The 19200-nt window shown below is 41.3% G+C and overlaps 1 protein-coding gene across 2 annotated transcripts in view; it reads left to right on the forward strand.

Annotated features, from left to right (window-relative positions):
- Positions 1–6903: 6903 nt before the first annotated feature.
- The window catches only part of LOC131134184 (alpha-2-macroglobulin-like), a 68543-nt gene continuing 56246 nt past the window's right edge, over positions 6904–19200 (forward strand). For both annotated transcript variants that reach the window (XM_058079145.1, XM_058079146.1), the window contains exon 1: positions 6904–6953. In XM_058079145.1, coding sequence (XP_057935128.1) covers positions 6919–6953 — 35 coding nt within the window. In that variant the 5' untranslated portion in view covers positions 6904–6918. The remainder of the gene's footprint in view (positions 6954–19200) is intronic.

The following is a 19200-nucleotide window of genomic DNA, read 5'->3' on the forward strand; positions in this document are numbered from 1 at the left end:
GATAGTGGTTGGATTCGTTGAACTGCCTGGAGCGCAATCCACATTCTTTTCAAAAACGACACCTAATCCTCTAGGTTTTCATTTGATGATTTATAAAAAGTAAGTCAAATATGATTTTTTGGCAAAATTTTACCATTGCCGTTTCACGTCATATCACCCAGGGGTCACCAACGTTCGCACTAGTGAGCAGCAGTACAACAGAGTGGCGGCAGCCCATCTCCATTGCAGCCCACCACCACAGCTTTAAAAAAATATATATATCCTAGGGGAAACCCTGCCCTCATATCCCTTTTGTAAAAAATTCAATCAAGGATAACGCTGATAAAGAAGCTTATTGTGGCGGGTATAAGCTGCGACGACTTGGGTCTGTCTGCCTGACTCTGCCATGGGGAAACAGTGTACAGACATTGTGTGTGACGGAGCAGAACAATGGAGAAGCAAGACCGAAATCCCTTCAAGCTTATCGACAAAACCCTAAGTCGCTTCAGGTTAGTTATTTCTTCACCGAGCTGAACATATGAAAAATGATTTGGATGCAGAGGGATGGCGGTGGTGGTGGGAAAAAGGAGAGACAGGGCTTACCATAAAATTACATAAGAGAATTGCCAAATCCGGAGATTAGCAGCACAATGGGGGTTTGAAGTTTGAATCCATATTTGTAAAATCCAACAGCTCAGAGAGGAAGCGGGATCAAATCAGTCATCAGCATCCGGCCACATCGGTACATTATGTATGTGTCACAGATCTCCTGTCTGGAGGTCCTCAGTCTACATATGAGTTCCGTTCCTACGAGATGATACCTAAATCACTTGCATTGTATGCAGAAGACATGAAACAGCAAGACCACATTGTTTCTTAGCTTATGTTTTTGCACACTGTCGCAGTTATCATCCAAAATCACACCTAATAAGCCAGTATGTATGTAGAACTGTGTTTCTCCAAATCACTGCGTTCAGTACGAGAAGCAGTTTTCCAACTGACTTTATATCACCAAGCTAGGATGTTAATATTTTCCACAACTGAGCATATATGGTATTTATAATTTATCACATGGTTTGTCTGGTATCAGGCCCCAGGTATCATGCCCCCAAGAGTCAGTATCAGCCGGAGACCGAAGGTGGAGGGTTGATACTAGCACGCGGTATCACATACTATTTAATCATGAGCTTATTATCACATACTATTTAATCAAAAGACCATTTTGTTTCCAGAAAATGTTCAGTTTATTACATGTATTATATCTAAACAGTGTAAACACAACAATTGCAAAAATATTTCAACAATAATATTTTATCAACAGTCTTATCTTATCAATGTCTGACAATTAAAGTTCCATTAATCTAGTTTGGGTTTTTTGGTGACTGGAGAAGCACTAGGCACTAAGCACTCGTGCGTTGTTCTCTGATTGGTTGTTTCACAGGCACGATACCAGAGCAGCGCGCTCTGAGTGGACAGCTACGGGGGCTGATACTGGACATGGTTAAACTCTATATTTTATCAGTATCACTGCCCTGGGCTTTGACACAGTATCATTTCGGCCTTTTCCCGTATCATTCATGGGCGGTTTCTAGGGTACAGGGCCAATTAATACTGTAGTATGTGATAATAACCTGTATGGGAATCGTATCCCCATTTTGCAGTTTTTTGGGTTTGTTGTTTTTTTTACACCCCCTGGCTTTGAATGTAATCTTTAAGATTGCAGAAGGTTCGCTGAGGTCAAACACAAAATGTGCAGAGCTGTCGTGGTCACGCTCTCGACATTACTTTGTGCTGCTCTCAATTCGTGAAGGTGAACACACGCACACACACACACACAAAAACACACACCGCCCTGCGGCAGGAACAAGTGGCGAGAAGCAACGACCATGCAGCAGTACCACGCCATCTCCACCACTTATTACATCTGACAAGCTAGCCAAGTTAGGCTAGCTCCTTGGTAATGATGGCTACTAACAAAATCTGTTGTGTTTTCTTATGTAACAGAATCGCAAACGTTGACACTGCTTATAGCGGAAACCGTGAAGCCCCTACTCAACATAAGTTATCGACATCAGAGAAGCGAGGCATTGCTTGAACATTTACGTGTGACTTTTATTAGAGACGTAAGGAGCATCCGTGATCATAAAATAAAACGCTGACATAGTTTTCCTCCATTTGTGCTCTTCTGTTTTCATGTTATATTTCCTACTCTTATGTAACAGAGCTGCTGCCCTAATTCCGTAGTATGTTTTGACTACTGTGTCAACAAAGCTTTTGTGTTTGTTGCTGTGGTAGAATCCAGGTTAAGACTGTCATTCTTTTATTTTGAAGGCTACTTTGCACTGAATAGGAAATCGCTGTGTGTATGTTGTTGTTGTAACAATACCACAAAACATGTTAACATATCTACACCTATTTTTCTTATATTTTCATATTTTTATGTTGTTATTGACTTAAGCAGGGACTTTTTTTGTACTACAGTAATCCCTCATTTATCACCCCGGCTGTGATAAGTGAATATCCGCAAAGTAGAATTTATAGGAAGGTGTGTCACGAGACACCCATGAGATGAGATTGGGTCCATGGAAATAGTGAAGGAGGCATGATTTTAACACGAATTTTTAGAAAAGTACAATGACAAATTGATGCTAAATGTTATTATTGTCTACATTTTCTGAGACAAAATAAACTGTTATGATGATATGTATATGATGATAATCATACATCATAGTAATGCAATATTTCTGTTAATATGTAATCTTTCACGCTATAAAGTTATGTAATTGCCATCTGTGACATGTATTTCTCACAGGCAATTCATACTATCTAACATTTGCAGCATTTCTTGAAATGCTGCCTTTTCAACTGTATTTGATGATATTTGGTGTTGAATGTTGGTGTGTATTTCTGTTCCCCAGATAGGGTCTGAGTCTAGGGGATATGTTTAGGGGGGCAATTTTTATTTTTTTTTATGTTGCCACCTCTTAGGAACATAATCGGCGTACTGGCTGGTTCGTGTTAACGAGCCCGCCTCGCTCATTATTAGTGTTCCTACATGGCCGCTGTGACATTTGGCTTTGTCGTCATCTTTTTTTCAACTACATTTCATTGCTCTTCACGGGGGACCACTGTTTTGCTCTGTGTATGCTTGCGGCCAGCCCCTTCGCCTCCACCACCCACAGACACTAAGCGAATGTATGACTGACGAGAGGTCTCACTCTGTTCCCCAAACCTCTCAAGCCATTCTATGAAGCATGTAGGTGTGGAGCCAATGCACACAGTGAAGCCGTTGAGTCGTTACTTAATATAATATATACTGTATATACCAGACTTGATCCGGCGATCAGGTCCTGGTGCTTGTGTGTCTCACTGAACATCACAGTAACATTACTGACACCTAGTGAGCAGTGTAGAAGACTGCATGTCATCACAGTGAATGCGTCTTCTGAATGCCTTATATTTATATTTTAGATCATTTATGCTTGGAAATGCTTAGTTTAAGCCCAAAATATCTTTAAAAAAATACATAATAAACAAATAATAGGCCGCATTCAACCATGAAACATTATAATTTAGTAAGTAATATGTTTTGGAAAGACTGTGATAGACCATGAAATTTGTGAGGAGGGATTACTGCAATAGGAATACGACTAAAGAGGGTTTTACTGGATTATTATGAGTATTGATCCTAATAATTTCATATGCATAATTTAATATAAAGGCTTTTGTGATGACAATTGAATCAAAGGCTGATCAGATGGACTTATTGAGGCTTAGTTGATCTCAGAATCTTACTAGTAGACCCCTCATTTAACCTCTCCAGCCCATTTGGACCTTATTTGGTTGTCACATGACCCCCACCCCAAATCCCGATGGCGCAAGGTGCAGCAAGCTGATACGAGCAAAAACATCCAGGTGACGTTTGCATCCCGAGGAGACCGCCACTGGCCATCCATGATGGATTGTTAAAGGGAGAGCCAGCGAGGTGCAGGTGATGGCGCCGGTCGTGAACCCCTCTCAGCTCCTGAGAGCCTAACCCGTGGACATGAACGCACAACGTCACAAGTTAGGGTCTCAGGGACAGAGAGAGACACATCTCTGCATGGACAATATGCAACACCGCCGCTCTCCTCCCGCTCTACGGTTGCCATTTCCAACTGCGTTTTGAGTCAAACGAGGACACCGTACAGATTCTCGCATGCAGGCTCGTCCGTTACGCCCGATTGGCTTCTCCATATGAATACATGTTCAACATTCATGCTCTCTGTATACATTGTGAGCATATAGCAAGTGCCAGACACAACATTGCCCAGCGTGCACGACCCCCCCACCCCCCCTTTCATCCCCTCCCCCTCCTCATCTGAACAATACTGCACTTCAGGTACCGAGCCCGTGGTACAGCATGGCCGAGATCCTTCTGCTAATTCCATGGAATCTGAATCGGACGACATCAAGTCCTTGCTGGGCCGGAAAAATCCCGCAACCGTTTAAAAAAAGTGTGCGACCTCCAACATATAACAGACCGCCTGTCACATCTCCATCCATGCACGCTTTATCAGAACTCCTTCTCCAGAGCTTGTGAGGCATCGCCAAAAAAAGCACAGAGGAATATTCCACTAGCATTCACTCACCTTCCTCCTGCTCTTGGTCTCTTGCCTGCTCAGGAGAAAAACGGGCAAAAGGGAGCTCGGATTTAAAGTTACAGCGGCACAGCAAGAAGATTCGAGGTGTCATCAACAGATGTTTTTCTTTGAATAAACAATTCACCAAAAATTAGCACCATCTTCTCTTCCGGGTCAGGCGTCATAAACCAAAGCAGAAGAAGAATGAGAGGCATAAGATGGGTGCTACTAGACTGAGCTGGAATGAATCATGTGTATGCTCGCTCGCTCTCTCTCTCTCTCATCGCTCTCTTTACACACACGCACACACATGGGGAGAGAGAGAGAGAGAGAGAGAGAGAGAGAGAGCAAAGCAATGCCTCTTCCAGGAAAATAGGTGAAAGTGATACGCATGCATTAGATGGAGGAAAAGGAGAGGCTAAATGAGCGAGTATCAAGCAGCGGCATGAGGGTGCGCGGTGCCAGTGAAGCATACCAGCGTGGAGCCTCACTCACTCAGCAGCATGGTGACAAGGGGGGGGGGGGGTCAAAACAGACACACACACACACTGTGATGAGTGTTTTTTATACACCGACATATATGTATGTATATAGATATAGTAAAAATAGACACAAAATATTGACACACTTTTCGCACTTTGTATGCAAATGTTTGGGTTTAAAGGCATTTTTGTCCCCCGTATTGCTAGGCAAGGGGGGGGGGGCAGTGAGCAAGGCAGGAGAAACATCATCCATTAATTTGCCCCACAGCTGTAATCACTTACAGCAAGAGGCCCACTCCTTCCTCCATATAAGATGAGAGAGGGGAAAGCCAAGGGGTGGACTTTCGCTTTTCTTCTAATTTCTCGCCTTCTCCCTTTCTTTGTGCTCTCCTGTAGGCCAGTATCAATCCCCCCCAGAGACAGAAAGGGAGGCCGACAGACGAGCAGGCCACAGGAACATTGCTACATGGCTTATAGAGGCTGCGTATAATCTCCACTGGCTCCCCCAGGCTTTGGTGCGGAGAGAAAGGGAGAAATGAAGAGAGGAAGGAGAGAAAGAGGAGAGATGATGGGGGGAGGGACAGATGGAGCAGAAAGGGAGAGTGGCGACATCCAACCAACTGTAGGCTCAAATCAGCGACAGGCAAAGAGAGAAGAAAGTCAGCATAGACCAGCGTATTCTTCTTCTTCTTCTCGTCTTTCTTTGTAGATTGGCTGGGTGTGTCTGCATCCCCAGCTTATCTCCAAGTGTGCTAGACTAGTGTCCCAATATTGGCTTCTGTCTCAATGCAGCGTGACACCCCCCCTCCCCCCAGACACTCTTGTGTTAAAAATCACTGACATAACCTTTTTAAAATCTCCCCGGCTGCTGCTGACACACAAAAAGTACAGCTCCCCGTGTTTATCACCAGCTTTGTGTCCAAATACAGTGTGTCTCAGTCGAGGCGCTAATATTAGCCTGCTTTGATGGCGAGCGCCTGCAGCAAGCAGACACTCACACAGGCCTGCACACACGTGCGTGCACATTCGCGTTTGTGCATGACTGTGTTGTACAAAAGCACAAACGGTTGTAAAACCGTCTTCATTGTTCTCAGATATATAAGGTAAATAACATAAGGGTGAGCGATAAGGCAAATTGCGATATCAAGCCGATCACTGCCCCGGATTGGCTGAAAAAAAGTATTCATATCAGGCATGAAATTGAATGAAATATTGTACAATTCAGTGGTATCAGACTGATACTGATACTTGATACCTGGAAGTCCTGCCAGAACGCCATCAAACAATGTACTCTGCATCCAAACTCTTTTTAAGGAAGGCGTCTTATTCTCTAAAATATTGAAAGGCAGGCTACTGTGTACTAGGGATCGACCGATATGGTTTTTTGGGGCCGATGCCGATTTTTTTCCATCACCCTTAGCCGATGGCCGATTTTGCTTGGGCCGATATTTGTGGCCGATACTGCTTTTGATCCCTCAATTTACATGAAGAAATGACCATGATAACAAATATTTATTGAAATGTAAAACACTGAACACAGTAGGATTCAGCTTGTTTAAACACACATTTAAACAGCATTATCAGCATTAAAAGGAATAAATATTCAACCATGTGCAAAACATTTCTGTCGTAGTTTATCTAGCATTGATGTGATGACTGCTCTTCCGCAGTGTGACGCGCAAATAACGCCCGATATATCGGCCGGCCGATGTATCGGTCGATCCTTACTGTGTACTACTTATGTAGTATTGTTGTCACTGGGTACCAGTAATGATTACATTATCTTTACACTGCAGGTGCATTGCCTGTTGAACCAACAGAGACAGCCGACATCCATGAAAAAAACCTTCTCTCATTTTGTGTGGAAGTGGTAAGTTTTTGTCTCATTTTTCCATTTCCCTGCTGTCTTTAAAACACTTTCTTTGTTTGGAATAACTAAATTGGAGAGTCTCACTTGTTTTCTATGCTCTTGAGTATGAAAATATTCAATTTATTAATATTGACTCAAAATAAATTTTTGAGCGGTCAGGTCTGGAACCAATTAACCTCAATAAATGAATATTGCTGTGTTTGTATTTTCGGTCATTTTGCCATTTATATGCTTAAATACTTTATTTAGGCAAAAATAAGCGAAAACATTTGAATAATAATAGGGTGTATTCAACCATGACTTATTAACGCATTCAATCCCAGCCATTGTTCAAAAGCCGTATCATTTTTCATGATATTGACTGATTTTTCCAGACGCAGAGAATATTGTGTTCTGGGGCTACATAGACATGGTATATACCAAAAGCAAGATTGGACTCTCATCTTTCATGAGAGAAAAGTTAGTTTCTACCTTTGTCCATTCTTTAGTAATCAGCAGTCGAACAAAGGTAAGTTTCAGTAAAATATCAGTGCTCAACAAACAAAAATTAAAAGGCTTTTGTGAAAATTTCAATCAATTTCAAGCATAACCGTCAACGCAGATTTAACCATAAATATTTAGCCAAAATGTTTGAATAGCCACGTTTACATGAGGAGTTTTTCTCTTTCCGAATGACTTTTCCGAAAACAATGGTATCCATGGAAAGGAATATTCCAATCTCTTGTCTACATGCGGCGCTATAATCAACCAGAATAGTCAATGGGGCATGCCCAGTAAAACGTAAGCATCAACATCACATGACACCGACTGCTTGCCGACTGAAAGCTGCTTGCCAACCGCCAATAAACAACAGAAGAAGAAAAACACCACGAAGAAGAACGCACCCTGACAACTCTCCGTTTCAGTGGGTACAAGATACCTCAATCGGATTGGGGAAAGGAATATTCCGCCCCAGTGAATCTGATTATACATTCATTCGGATTGGCACTCTTTCGGAATGAGGTGTATACAAAGGTTACATTTTTTCCGTTTGAGCAAATAAACCGAATGCAATTGGAATATTTGGGTCCATGTATACGTGGATATTGACACCACAACATAAACAACCCCAAAAATGGTTGTTTAACATGAAAATAACATTCCATTCCAACATTTCCAAATGTAACACCATTTACAATGTTTGAAGTGTCCACATGTTTACGTGTCTTTCGTGCAATACGGCAAGATGCCTTTTCACTTCCTGGTGGCTGTGCAGCCTGTATTTCAATGGAAGATATGCAAACCGATTTCTTAGAAAATGCATTTCTGCCACCTTGTGGTCATTTTTTCAGCTTAAAAACTGCATCAAACATGCTCTCTTCTATTGTAGAGTTGCATCATCACCTCTTTGTGCCTCTTGTACAAAAAAAAACGTTTTGGAATTGAGCGGTCAGTTTGACAGAAATGTATGAAAACATCTTTGCTAGCAAATGAGTTCATATATTTATGAATTATTATGAGTTTCTGAAAAACATTTTCTTAAGGTGGACATAAAATTTATTTGTAATGGGCGTCACCTGGCTTTGAAGGCAATAATTAATATAATAACTATTTGACTACATCTATTGTTCTTACATTTTTTAAAGTGTTTTTAATTATACTTTTAAAAAAAATTTCCACACTAACATCGAAGAAAAGGTCATTAAACGTTCGAAAAAAAATTCTGAGATTTTCGGTTTGTGGGGCATTTTAGGTCCAATATGCCAAAATGAAACAAAATAACACTCCAGTCATATCGGGCAAGATCATGCACTTCTAATACCTTATAAGGAAGCACGTCTTTTCTGTTTTATTGCAATGTTTATAGGTGTCCAAATATGGTTCCTCACCCAAAAAACACTGAGGGCTGCATGCAGAAAAATTGAAGCAACAGGAGGAACGTACAAACGTTCCAAACACAGAAATGAACTAACACCATAAAAAAAAAAAACATGCAGTGGGGAAATGCTGCCCATTAGAAATGCTGCAATCACATAAACACTGCAGGATCAAAAACAAGGGTAAAATAAAAAAAAAGCATGACAGACAGATGACAGAAATTCACAAAGTTTGTCCATGCGTATTGTATGCGTAAATGCAAACAGTCTTCAAACAACCACTCTTTAAGCTTTTCAGGCTGAGGGACCCACCCTTTCATTCAACTCAAGAGTACAATTAAGAAAATGTACTGTATATAAAAAATAAGTCTTTCTGATAAACTCAGCACGTAAGAGACGCTCGTCTCTTTGCAGCGCGCTCTTCTCCAAGCCGTGTGTCGTCGGACAGACAGACGGCACGTAGTTCACACTCACCCCCCCCCGCTTAAACCTGGCCAAACATTGGACGCACTCTGTGGTGGCGTAGCAAGTAACACAGACGTGGAGTCCAGAGTCCAGGACACAACCCAGTGAAAAGAAATCCGTGTGCCACTGATGGGTCACAAACCACCAGTTGATAACCACTGATCAAGGAGAGGCAAGTTAGCCACGCTACTGGGGCGACAGACCTGAGAAATATCCGCCTTGAAACACATGACTGGGATGTTATAGGTTTGGCTTTTTGGATTGTAAATATGTAATTTGCAATGAAAGTTATTATTATTATTATTTGAGGGGGGCGTATTCCTTACATACTTCTCATCTAATATGTTCCATTCATGCGTGAATGAGCCCAGTTTAGAATTACACTGATTGTGTTCGTCCAGACTTTACAATCCTTTTATTACAGATGTTTGTGCAACATAGAAATGTGCAACTTTCCACGTTGTATCGGTACAAATATTATTTTATTTGATTTTTATTCATTCATTCATTTTCTACTGCTTATCCTCTTGAGGGTCGCGGGAGTGCTGGAGCCAATCCCAACTGTCTTCGGGCAAGAGGCGGGGTACGCCCTGGACTGGTTGCCAGCCAATCACAGGGCACATATAGACAAACAACCATTCACACTCACATTCATACCTATGGACAATTTGGAGTCAACAATTAACCTAGCACGTTTTTGGAATGTGGGAGGAAACCGGAGTCCCTGGAGAACACCCACGCACGCACGGGGAGGCCTTGGTAATTCCACAAAGAGATGACTGAGGGTGGAATCGAACTTGGGTCTCCTAGCTGTGAGGTCTGCAAATTAACCACTTTGTACCGTGCAGCCCTTGACTATATGTGGCCTGCGATTGGCTGGCAACCGGTGCAGGGTGTACCTCGCCTCTCGCCCAAAGTCAGCTGGGATAGGCTCCAGCATACCTGAGTGAAGATAAGCAGCGTTGAAGATGGATGGACGTATCTGTCACATTTTCGTTGACCATCGGTCATGTTTTTTTTTTAATGAAAATGTTTCTTGTTATTAAAAACTAAATTAAATATGTGTAATATGTAATAATATGTCTCCTTAATAACAAATACATTGTAATTTTACAATATGCTACACTTTTGCCACCTCTGCAATAAAAGATAAAGAGTGAGAATTTAGTTAGACATCACGGTTTCCGCTACAATAACACCTACAATTTCACGCCATCATTAAAGACACCCAATTTTTGCATTCGATTGCAGGAATTAAATTTTAAAAGTCTTTCACAGCCGCAATCAGATTCTCAGGCTGAGACGTTGCCTTCACCGCATTGACCAACAGAGGTCAGTCTTCTGCTCCTCTAAAGACCAAACAAACACAAAGTGGCTGTCAGACTTTCAGTCTTCATTGCTTCTATAATTTGATGACATTTTAACCGAAAAAGTGTATTATCTGTGGGAGATGTCAAACAAATGTATTGGTAGCACATTGTTTGGTTATAATTCTAATTATGATGCTTCCTTTATTGTAAATGGTTTGTTACAATATTTAGATATTGGACATTTATTGAGAGCGTTAGATGTTTACCGGTTATTTTTTCTTGTTCAAATAGATTTCTTCCTTTTCCTTGCATTTTCTTTTCACCCAGGAACTGAACATCATCATAAATGCCACAATGCAAGCAAAAAATATATTGTTTGTGTCAACATGTATGGTGTGAATTAGCAGTGCTAGATGTGGAGAAAGGGTAGGACTACCATAACATACTATAAATATGCTACTATTACCGTACTATTGACCAGCAACATTAAATTGCGTATCTGTAAAATACATTTAATCGTATTAATCCCTAATTATAGAAATAACAATAGTAAAGAAAAGCGTTTTGCAGCACAAATGAAATAGTGGAGCCATACAGGGTGTTGTGCGTACCTCAGGGAAAGCTAGGAGGTTGTACAGTTATCTCCCAGGGTGTAATTTTCAACTATACAACCCACTACCTCAACCTGGCAGCAAGCAAACCTGTCCATCATTTGAGGGCTGAGAAAAAAAACTTGATAAATGACGGTGGTAGATGATTTATTTCCATGCTTTTATTCCATTTCAAAATTCTTATTAGTATTTGAAGTCATTAAGTCACTAAGTGATGCGAGGAAAAATTCCAAACAAAGCTGATTCTATTTATTTATTTCCTGATAAATGTTGGGTTCTAAATCAGGAGAGGGGTTTTTGATGCCGATGTGGTGCATTAGCGGCTATTTGGCTGGTGCTGCTCAGGTTGTTGGAGCTGCACAGACGCAGACCTGTAGATACAAGCTTGTGGTGTCAGTTAACACAAGTTCGGATCTACGGGTTTGGGGCTGCGAGCACTGGAAGCCATACAGCGAAAGCGGTGGGAGAAGGAGTGGTGGTTTAGGAAGTTTAGAACGTCTAATGAAGACATTACCTGCAGGATTCATGATTTATGTCATACAAGTTCATTGTAACATAAATTGGATTTTAAGTATCAGTATATTACAGTATGTACAGTATCATCACGGTTCAGTACGTATCTCGTAGTTCAGGTCACAGTTGGGTTCATTTTGGGTACAGTGTGGAACAAAAACTGCAATCTGTTGCCAGGTAATTCACCAATAAATTAAATTCTCCAGTAGAAATATGAGAAATTGTCAGTTAACCGGTTCTAGATCCGACATTTGTCCGTTTACATAAATCATCGATATACCGATATATGTTTTCTTCCTCCTAGAGCTCTGCTTCCACCCCGGATGTCTCACCTTTTTGGGCTTGTGGGGGTGTACGTCGAATGTACACGTTCTGTCGTTCACTTGAAATGTGTACCATGTGGGGAATCAGTTCGTATGAAAAATACAAATACGGTGAATCAAAAACCGAAACGCATGGAAACCACTAGAATTGTTTCCACAGGAAATAATCTAAATCCAATTCATCCATTCCAAATGCCCAAAATATTAACATAAATATATTTTAGAGATAATAATGATGATATATGATTTTTGTGGAAAACTGAATAATAAAAGTGACTTGACTACTAATTTTCTTTGCTAAACTAAAATATTTTGTTCACACAGTTGAGCACATTTGAGCTACGCTGGCTTGGTTAATGTACAAAATGTATCCTTTCATTTTTATACACAAAATTTGGACATTCACGACCCTTCAGCGGTTGTAAGATTCCTAGCGTGCACGGTCCAATTTCAGCTTTGAGACCCTGACCGAAGTGTTCTTTCTCCTTCTCCTCCCTCTGCCTGAATTTAAATGAGACGTTTGACTTTGAAGCTGTTGCCAAGTTGCTTAAAGTATGTCAGTGGGTCTTTGCCAGCGAGCTGAAAGACACCTTGAGATTGCCTCAAACAAAGAGTTCAGCAGGGTACACACCGTCCTGCCGGCCCACTGCTCCACAGCTGTGCATGTGTGTGTGTGTGTGTGCACAAGGAGGTTTTCAAAGTAGACTATAGTAGTTCTAGGAGGCTCGCACCTGCTTCGCTTGGTGTTGATCAGTGTCCAAACCCAGTGGTGCAACCTGCACACCAAGATACAGCAAACATGTGTGTGGCAAAGAGAGATTTGGGGGGGTCCAAACGTGTGGTAATGCTTTCAGTTTGTAGTTATATCGGGGCACATCTCATGTTTGCACTTGGACAGGAGCAGGAAGAAGCCGAAATGATTGAATCCGTATCACAGCAACCACTGAAAGAAGTGTAATCGTGGAAGAATGTCACTTTTATATTATTTGCCCTTTTGCTAATATAATAGTGTTAATATACAATAGTAAATAAATATTATTGTAATAAATAATAAGATAGAAATAGTGAAATATATATTGCATTGGTGCACACGCGTCCAACGGGCAGTTTTTATTGCCTTTGTCACATTCTACAAACTTAAAAAAAGAAAGTAACCAGAAAAAAATTATGATAATAATAATATTAATAATAATAATAATACAGTTTGCCAGCTTCTTACACAACAATACAGCCTCTTCACAACACCAAATACAGGCAGCCCTCGTTTTACGATATTACAACTCCTACAAATGATGAATACTGTACTGTACGGTAATGTGTGCATGGCACACAGGACTTAACTTTCGATGCACGTCAAAGAAAAGGAAAGTGAAAAGTAAGTGAAATAGCCCCTCAATCCTTTAATTGATGGTTTTATTTTATTTTTACAACACGTTAAAAAAAAAAACAGTAGAGGGCCGCAAGTAAGGGCTTTGGACCCCCCCCCCCCCCCCGACCACTGGTGAAGTTGGTAGCAGTGAGGAAGTGTCATGTGGATAAAGCTCCATTATAAACAATGAAGTAGAAAAGGAAAAGGAAAGCTTGTAGCGCTTGTAGCGTGTCGGTCGCGTGGTGACTTACCCGTGTTGTCTCTCTGTTTGCTTCCTTTTCTCAGGGCCTAAGTGCACTCCTATCCACTGTAGCTCGGCTCAAAAATACCAGGCTAAAACAGACAATTTTTTTTTTAAACGACAAATGTGCTCCGGTTGAGGCTGGGCAAGAGTGAGGAAAAAAAGGGACAACTGGGAGAAGGGAATATTTAAAAAAAAAAAAAAAAAAAGACTTTTTCAGTAGCAAATGGAATTGGCTGTAGGTTTAAAGCTCCTATTTCTACAATATCTGTTTGTTAAATAGCCTAAATCCTAGCCTTTGTCTTGATTTTTCGCTCTGTCTCACTCTGAAAGTGTCCTTGCTTCTTTTGCAATCTCACTCACTCAAAAAAAAAATAAAAAAAGAGAAATGGGAGTGTGGAAATTCGGCGAAAGGAAAAAGCAGCCATGCAGCCGTCCTCCCGTCACCCCAAAGCCTCCTTCCATTGGTCTCCTTCCTCCTCCCCTCTGCTAACACTCCGTTTTCCTCCCCTCCACACCCTCCTAAATGCAAGAGGGACAGTCCAGTTCAGGTATAGCTACGACTCACTCAGCCTTTCTCCTCCCAAAACACTCCACCACCCTGACACATTCAGCACTTGGACTTGTTTCCTCTTCTTCTACAGCGTCCTACGCCGCCTGAAGCAGGCTGACCGGCATTGACACACACACACACACACACACACACACACTCACACACACATTTCTTGGAGTGCTTCCCTGCACCAAAAACAAACACCATTTTTTTTAACTTAGCTCCAGCACTTGAATAGAAAAGAAGAAGGTATTCAAAGCCCTGGCAGCTCTGATTTGCCCTGGCAAGGCACAAATCGTCCATATGTCACGGCGAAAAGCTGTCTGATTGGAAATAACACAACAAATTGTTTCCAATAAGGAACAGCAATCACCTCTGTTACATTAGGATGTATGATATTAAACACAGAGACGGTTTAACCCATAAGAACACTTCGCAAATAGTGGGGCGGGTCCCCCTGGAGGGGGGGGGGGGGGGGGGGGGCAGGGTAGAGGCGGGGCGACTGTACTCGCAAAATTTGCTTTTCAGTGCTTTGTACAGATAAATACATATCAGGTTCCCAATAGTATTTCAATTGAACGGGGTGATACACGCATCACAAAGACTTTACCGTGATTTGAAGTGTCAGTGAATGCACCTTGCTGTGTCTGGTGACAATGAGGAGTTTGAGGAGACAATGGGAGGAACGGACTAGAGATGTGTTTGTGAGTTGGAGATACATACATTGGGGTTGAAATTGCACCGCTGTTGATGCGTTCAGGTCAATCAAGTTATTGATCGTTATATTGAAGAGCAGCAGACTCTCTGTGATGAAGGGACGCTTATTTTGGCTCCATCTGCCGTCATCACAGAGAGACTTGGCTTGACATGATGCAAAGCATTTAGATGAAATTGATGGAACACATTGGTTTCCTCTGTTGAGGGGCTATTTTTGACATACAATGGATTGGATTGAGTAAGAACCTCAAACATTGCACAACGATTAGCGAATTCAAGAAACAATACAAGCAGTTGATGTTTGCTAAATACAAGGATGAAGAGTCTTGAACCAGTCATGATGTGCTATATATATCACTATATTGACACTTACTATGGTACCCATTATGTCATTGGATGGTCATATCACCTCGTACTTTGGTACGGGACAAAAAATTTAAAAATTAAAAACAATTAAAAAATCCCTTAAACTATATTAGGAAAGCAGGAAGTGAACAAATGTAACAGTTACTGATTGTAAAAGTACCAGATGGAGGGGTAGGATTTAATAAGCTTTGCTTCTTCCTACTCCTTTTGGACATGTGGAACTGTGAACTGATTATGTGATGCACTCAGTTGTAATCTGATACATGGTCAAATGAAATAAAAACATTTCCATTACCATATTACAATATATACATATATATGTATATGTAGATGTATAATATATTTTTACAAACAAGTGGTTTGAGTGGTTTTACAAGTGGTTTGAGGATTTGAATGAGAGCCAGTAGTAGTTTTTGCTTTTGTTTACTTATTTTGTTTACAGTTTTATGTAATAAAGGGGAGTAATTATTATAGTATTATTTTGTCATTCCTGATACAGTATATATACTGTGTGTACATACGTATATATGCAGTATATATACAGTATATGTACATCACTGACGGCGACATTGCTTCGTCCTACATTTCTACTTTGTGAAAAACAATTGAATCAACTCTTACTAGATGATACTTTTTTAAGAAGTTGAGATTGTTCCCTGAAAGGCCCAAGGTTGTTTTGGTTTTTTTTTTAAGTTGTGACATTCTCCATTGTTCTCCCACAACTGAATCACCGCCTTTATCTGTTCGCACACACACCGCCTCAGTGCAAAGTGGTGATAAAATCATAACATAAGAGTCTCTCCAAATATTTTCTCGTACATTGCTAACCTTGAATTTATTTCTTTTGACGGTATTTGAAAAGTCTGGTCTTAATTGTACACCCCACACGACTATAAGTAGTATTGGTTGTATTATTGTTTTACCTTGGAGACTTTTGAGGGCTGATTGATTTTTTTTTAGAGTGGATATTTTTAATAAAAACAGCTCCCCGGTACTGTGTACATAGTTTACCTGCACCGTCAATTAACTCGGGTGTTTCAACCCTGACTGGATTCTGTGGGTTTGAAATGTTTGGGTTATTATTCAGAGCTGTATTATTGTGTTTATACCCCCCCCCACCCACCCCATTCCATGTCTACTACGTCCACTGTTATTCTGATCACGCACGGCTGCGGCAGACCTCCTCCAATCACTGGCATTAATCCACACCTAACACCCCCTTTGCTCTTCCACAATGCACCTTCACCCCCAAACTTTCCTAAGACGGAGTCGGCCTTCACTCTATTGCTTACCTTTCCCTCCCTCCATCGTCTGCCTGCAGCGCTCCGTCATGCAGTTTCATTTGTCTGCTTCATTCTTTCTCAGTCGCTGTAATTTCCCTTTTCTTCTTCTCCATTCAGCCATTGCTGCCTTTAGCATTTAAATATTGTGCTTTTAATCAGACCTGCTAGGCTTTTCCTCTATGGAAGGACATCAGTGACAATCACCTATTGTCTGATTCGCAACAAATGTACTTCAATGACATTGTACAGGAAAGTCATGGTGTATTATAAATGTTTTGCAACATAATATTATTGGCTACATGCTGCCAAGGTGCCATGAGCCAACACAGGGTGCACCCAGACGGTGGGCGGGGCTTGTATTTGCTGTGTTTGTTCATTTTCGTTCATTTTCTACCGTTTATCCTCATGAGGGTCACGGGGGGTGCTGGAGCCTATCCCAGCTGTCTTTGGGCGAGAGGCAGGGTACATCCTGCACTGGTGGCCAGCCAATCACAGGGCACATATAGACAAACAACCATTCACACTCACATTCATAGCTATGGACAATTTGGAGTCGTCAATTAACCTAGCATGTTTTTGGAATGTGGGAGGAAACCGGAGTACCCGGAGAAAACCCACGCATGCACGGGGAGAACATGCCAACTCCACACAGAAATGGCCGAGGGTGGAATTGAACCCGGGTCTCCTAGCTGTGAGGTCTGCACGCCAACCACATGACTGCCGTGCAGCCCCTATTTGCTGCGTATAGCTCCAAATCAAATCTCCAATTAATCTGTAATTAATTGATAGAATTAATCACACCTAAATAGATATTTTTATTAAAATTAATTCCAGTATCAAAATAGATATAGAACAAAACAAGGGGGCTTTTTATTGTTTTTAACAGATGCAGTCCAGAGTGCAGCCTGCGACCGTTCGTTTCGAACACCACGGGGAATAATAAGAATAAGAAACTACAAGTACAAATACAAGTACTGATGTTAACACATAAAAAAAAACACTTGTCTGAACATTTAACCATCTGAAGTCCAGTGATCTCCGAACCGGAGAACCTAGCAACACACCTGGACAAATCATCCACCAAAATCTTAGCCACCTTCGTAATCATTCACACCTACGGACTGTTTCGTCTTCACTTAACCAAACATGCAAGGTTTGGGGATGTAGGAGGAAACTGGAGACCTCTGAGAACTGCTTAACTCCATCTCAAAATGTTCCAAGGGCGTTGAAAAGATCTCCTGACTGTGATGCTGCCCACAGATTCAATTATTTTGTATTATTCATTGGGGAAATAATTTATTCCACATCGAAGGCCAAACATCTGTGTGGAAGCCATGTTTTTAAATATATTGTATTTTAATTGCGGCTAAAAGACAAAACGTAGACATTGAACTTTTTATTGATGTTTTCCAAAAATGCAGCATCACTTTTTCTGTACACAAACACACTTTCTGATTTTTGTTCCTTTTCAACATTTACTCGAGTTTATGCTGGAGCTTATACCAGCTGTCTTTGGGCGAGAGGCGTGGTACACCCTGGACTGGTAGCCAGTCACATTCATTCCGCTCGACAATTTGGCGTCGCCAATGAACCTAATACATTTTTGGAATGTGGGAGGAAACCGGAATACCCGGAGAAAACCCACGCATGCACGGGGAGAACATGCAAAGTCCAGAGATGAATCGAACCCAGGTCTCCTACCTGTGTGGCCTACGCGCTAACCACTCATCCACCGTATTTAAGGCAAAATCAGTGAATAATCTTACACAAACAGAATAGCTTCTTTCTATGACTGTGACTGAAAGTTTTGATGTTTGAACGCAAGCATTGTGTTAATTTAATGAGATGATCAACTAAGCCCTAAGAGCCAATGAGGACAATACAGAATCAACGTATTGTGTCCCTGATCTTCAATGGGACAGTAATCTCCTTAAAATTCTCCTCCTGCACGGTTATCCAAGTATTGCACGGTCACTAATTTGTTGTCAAACTAACCTCTTGAAAAGAAAAGATCATCTGTAAAATCGGCTTATCAGCATCTGTCGACTTGGCCCAACAGTATCTTGTCTGGAAATGCTTTCTTCATAAAGGCTGTAAAAGGCTTTCAGAATCGTTCTGTTGTCCCGGGATGGAGTTTCTAGCTGCAGGCCATCCGGATGGGTACTGGAGCCGGAAACAACACAGTATGCAACGGTGGCTTTCATTTTATTGACCTCCTTGTTACCTTTAGTAGACTCATTCCAAGACTTAAACTTACGTAAATTCCTTTTAGGATATGTATAGAGACTATTCCAAGCATGGTGGAAAACAGCGTACTTGACTACAAAGTACTTGAAGCGAGGCGCTAGATGGCGAGACATTGGGTACCTTGATGAGTAAGATGACATAAAGCGCCATTGAAAACCAATATGGCGACAAAGGTCTATGAAAAAGCATGTAGATTGGCCAAATCTTATATCATAAATAATAAACCACTGAGACATCTAATACGGAGACCCACAAACGCCCTGAGCGGCTGTCTGTTACACAGCAGCTACTCAGTACCCAAGAACGGACAATTGGGATCTTTGTTCCCACCCAATTACTGTAGATCAGGGGTCTCAAACTCAATTTACCAGGGGGCCACTGGAGCTAGGGTCT

The sequence above is a fragment of the Doryrhamphus excisus genome, chromosome 8, assembly GCF_030265055.1.
Source record: "Doryrhamphus excisus isolate RoL2022-K1 chromosome 8, RoL_Dexc_1.0, whole genome shotgun sequence".
Taxonomy (NCBI): domain Eukaryota; kingdom Metazoa; phylum Chordata; class Actinopteri; order Syngnathiformes; family Syngnathidae; genus Doryrhamphus; species Doryrhamphus excisus.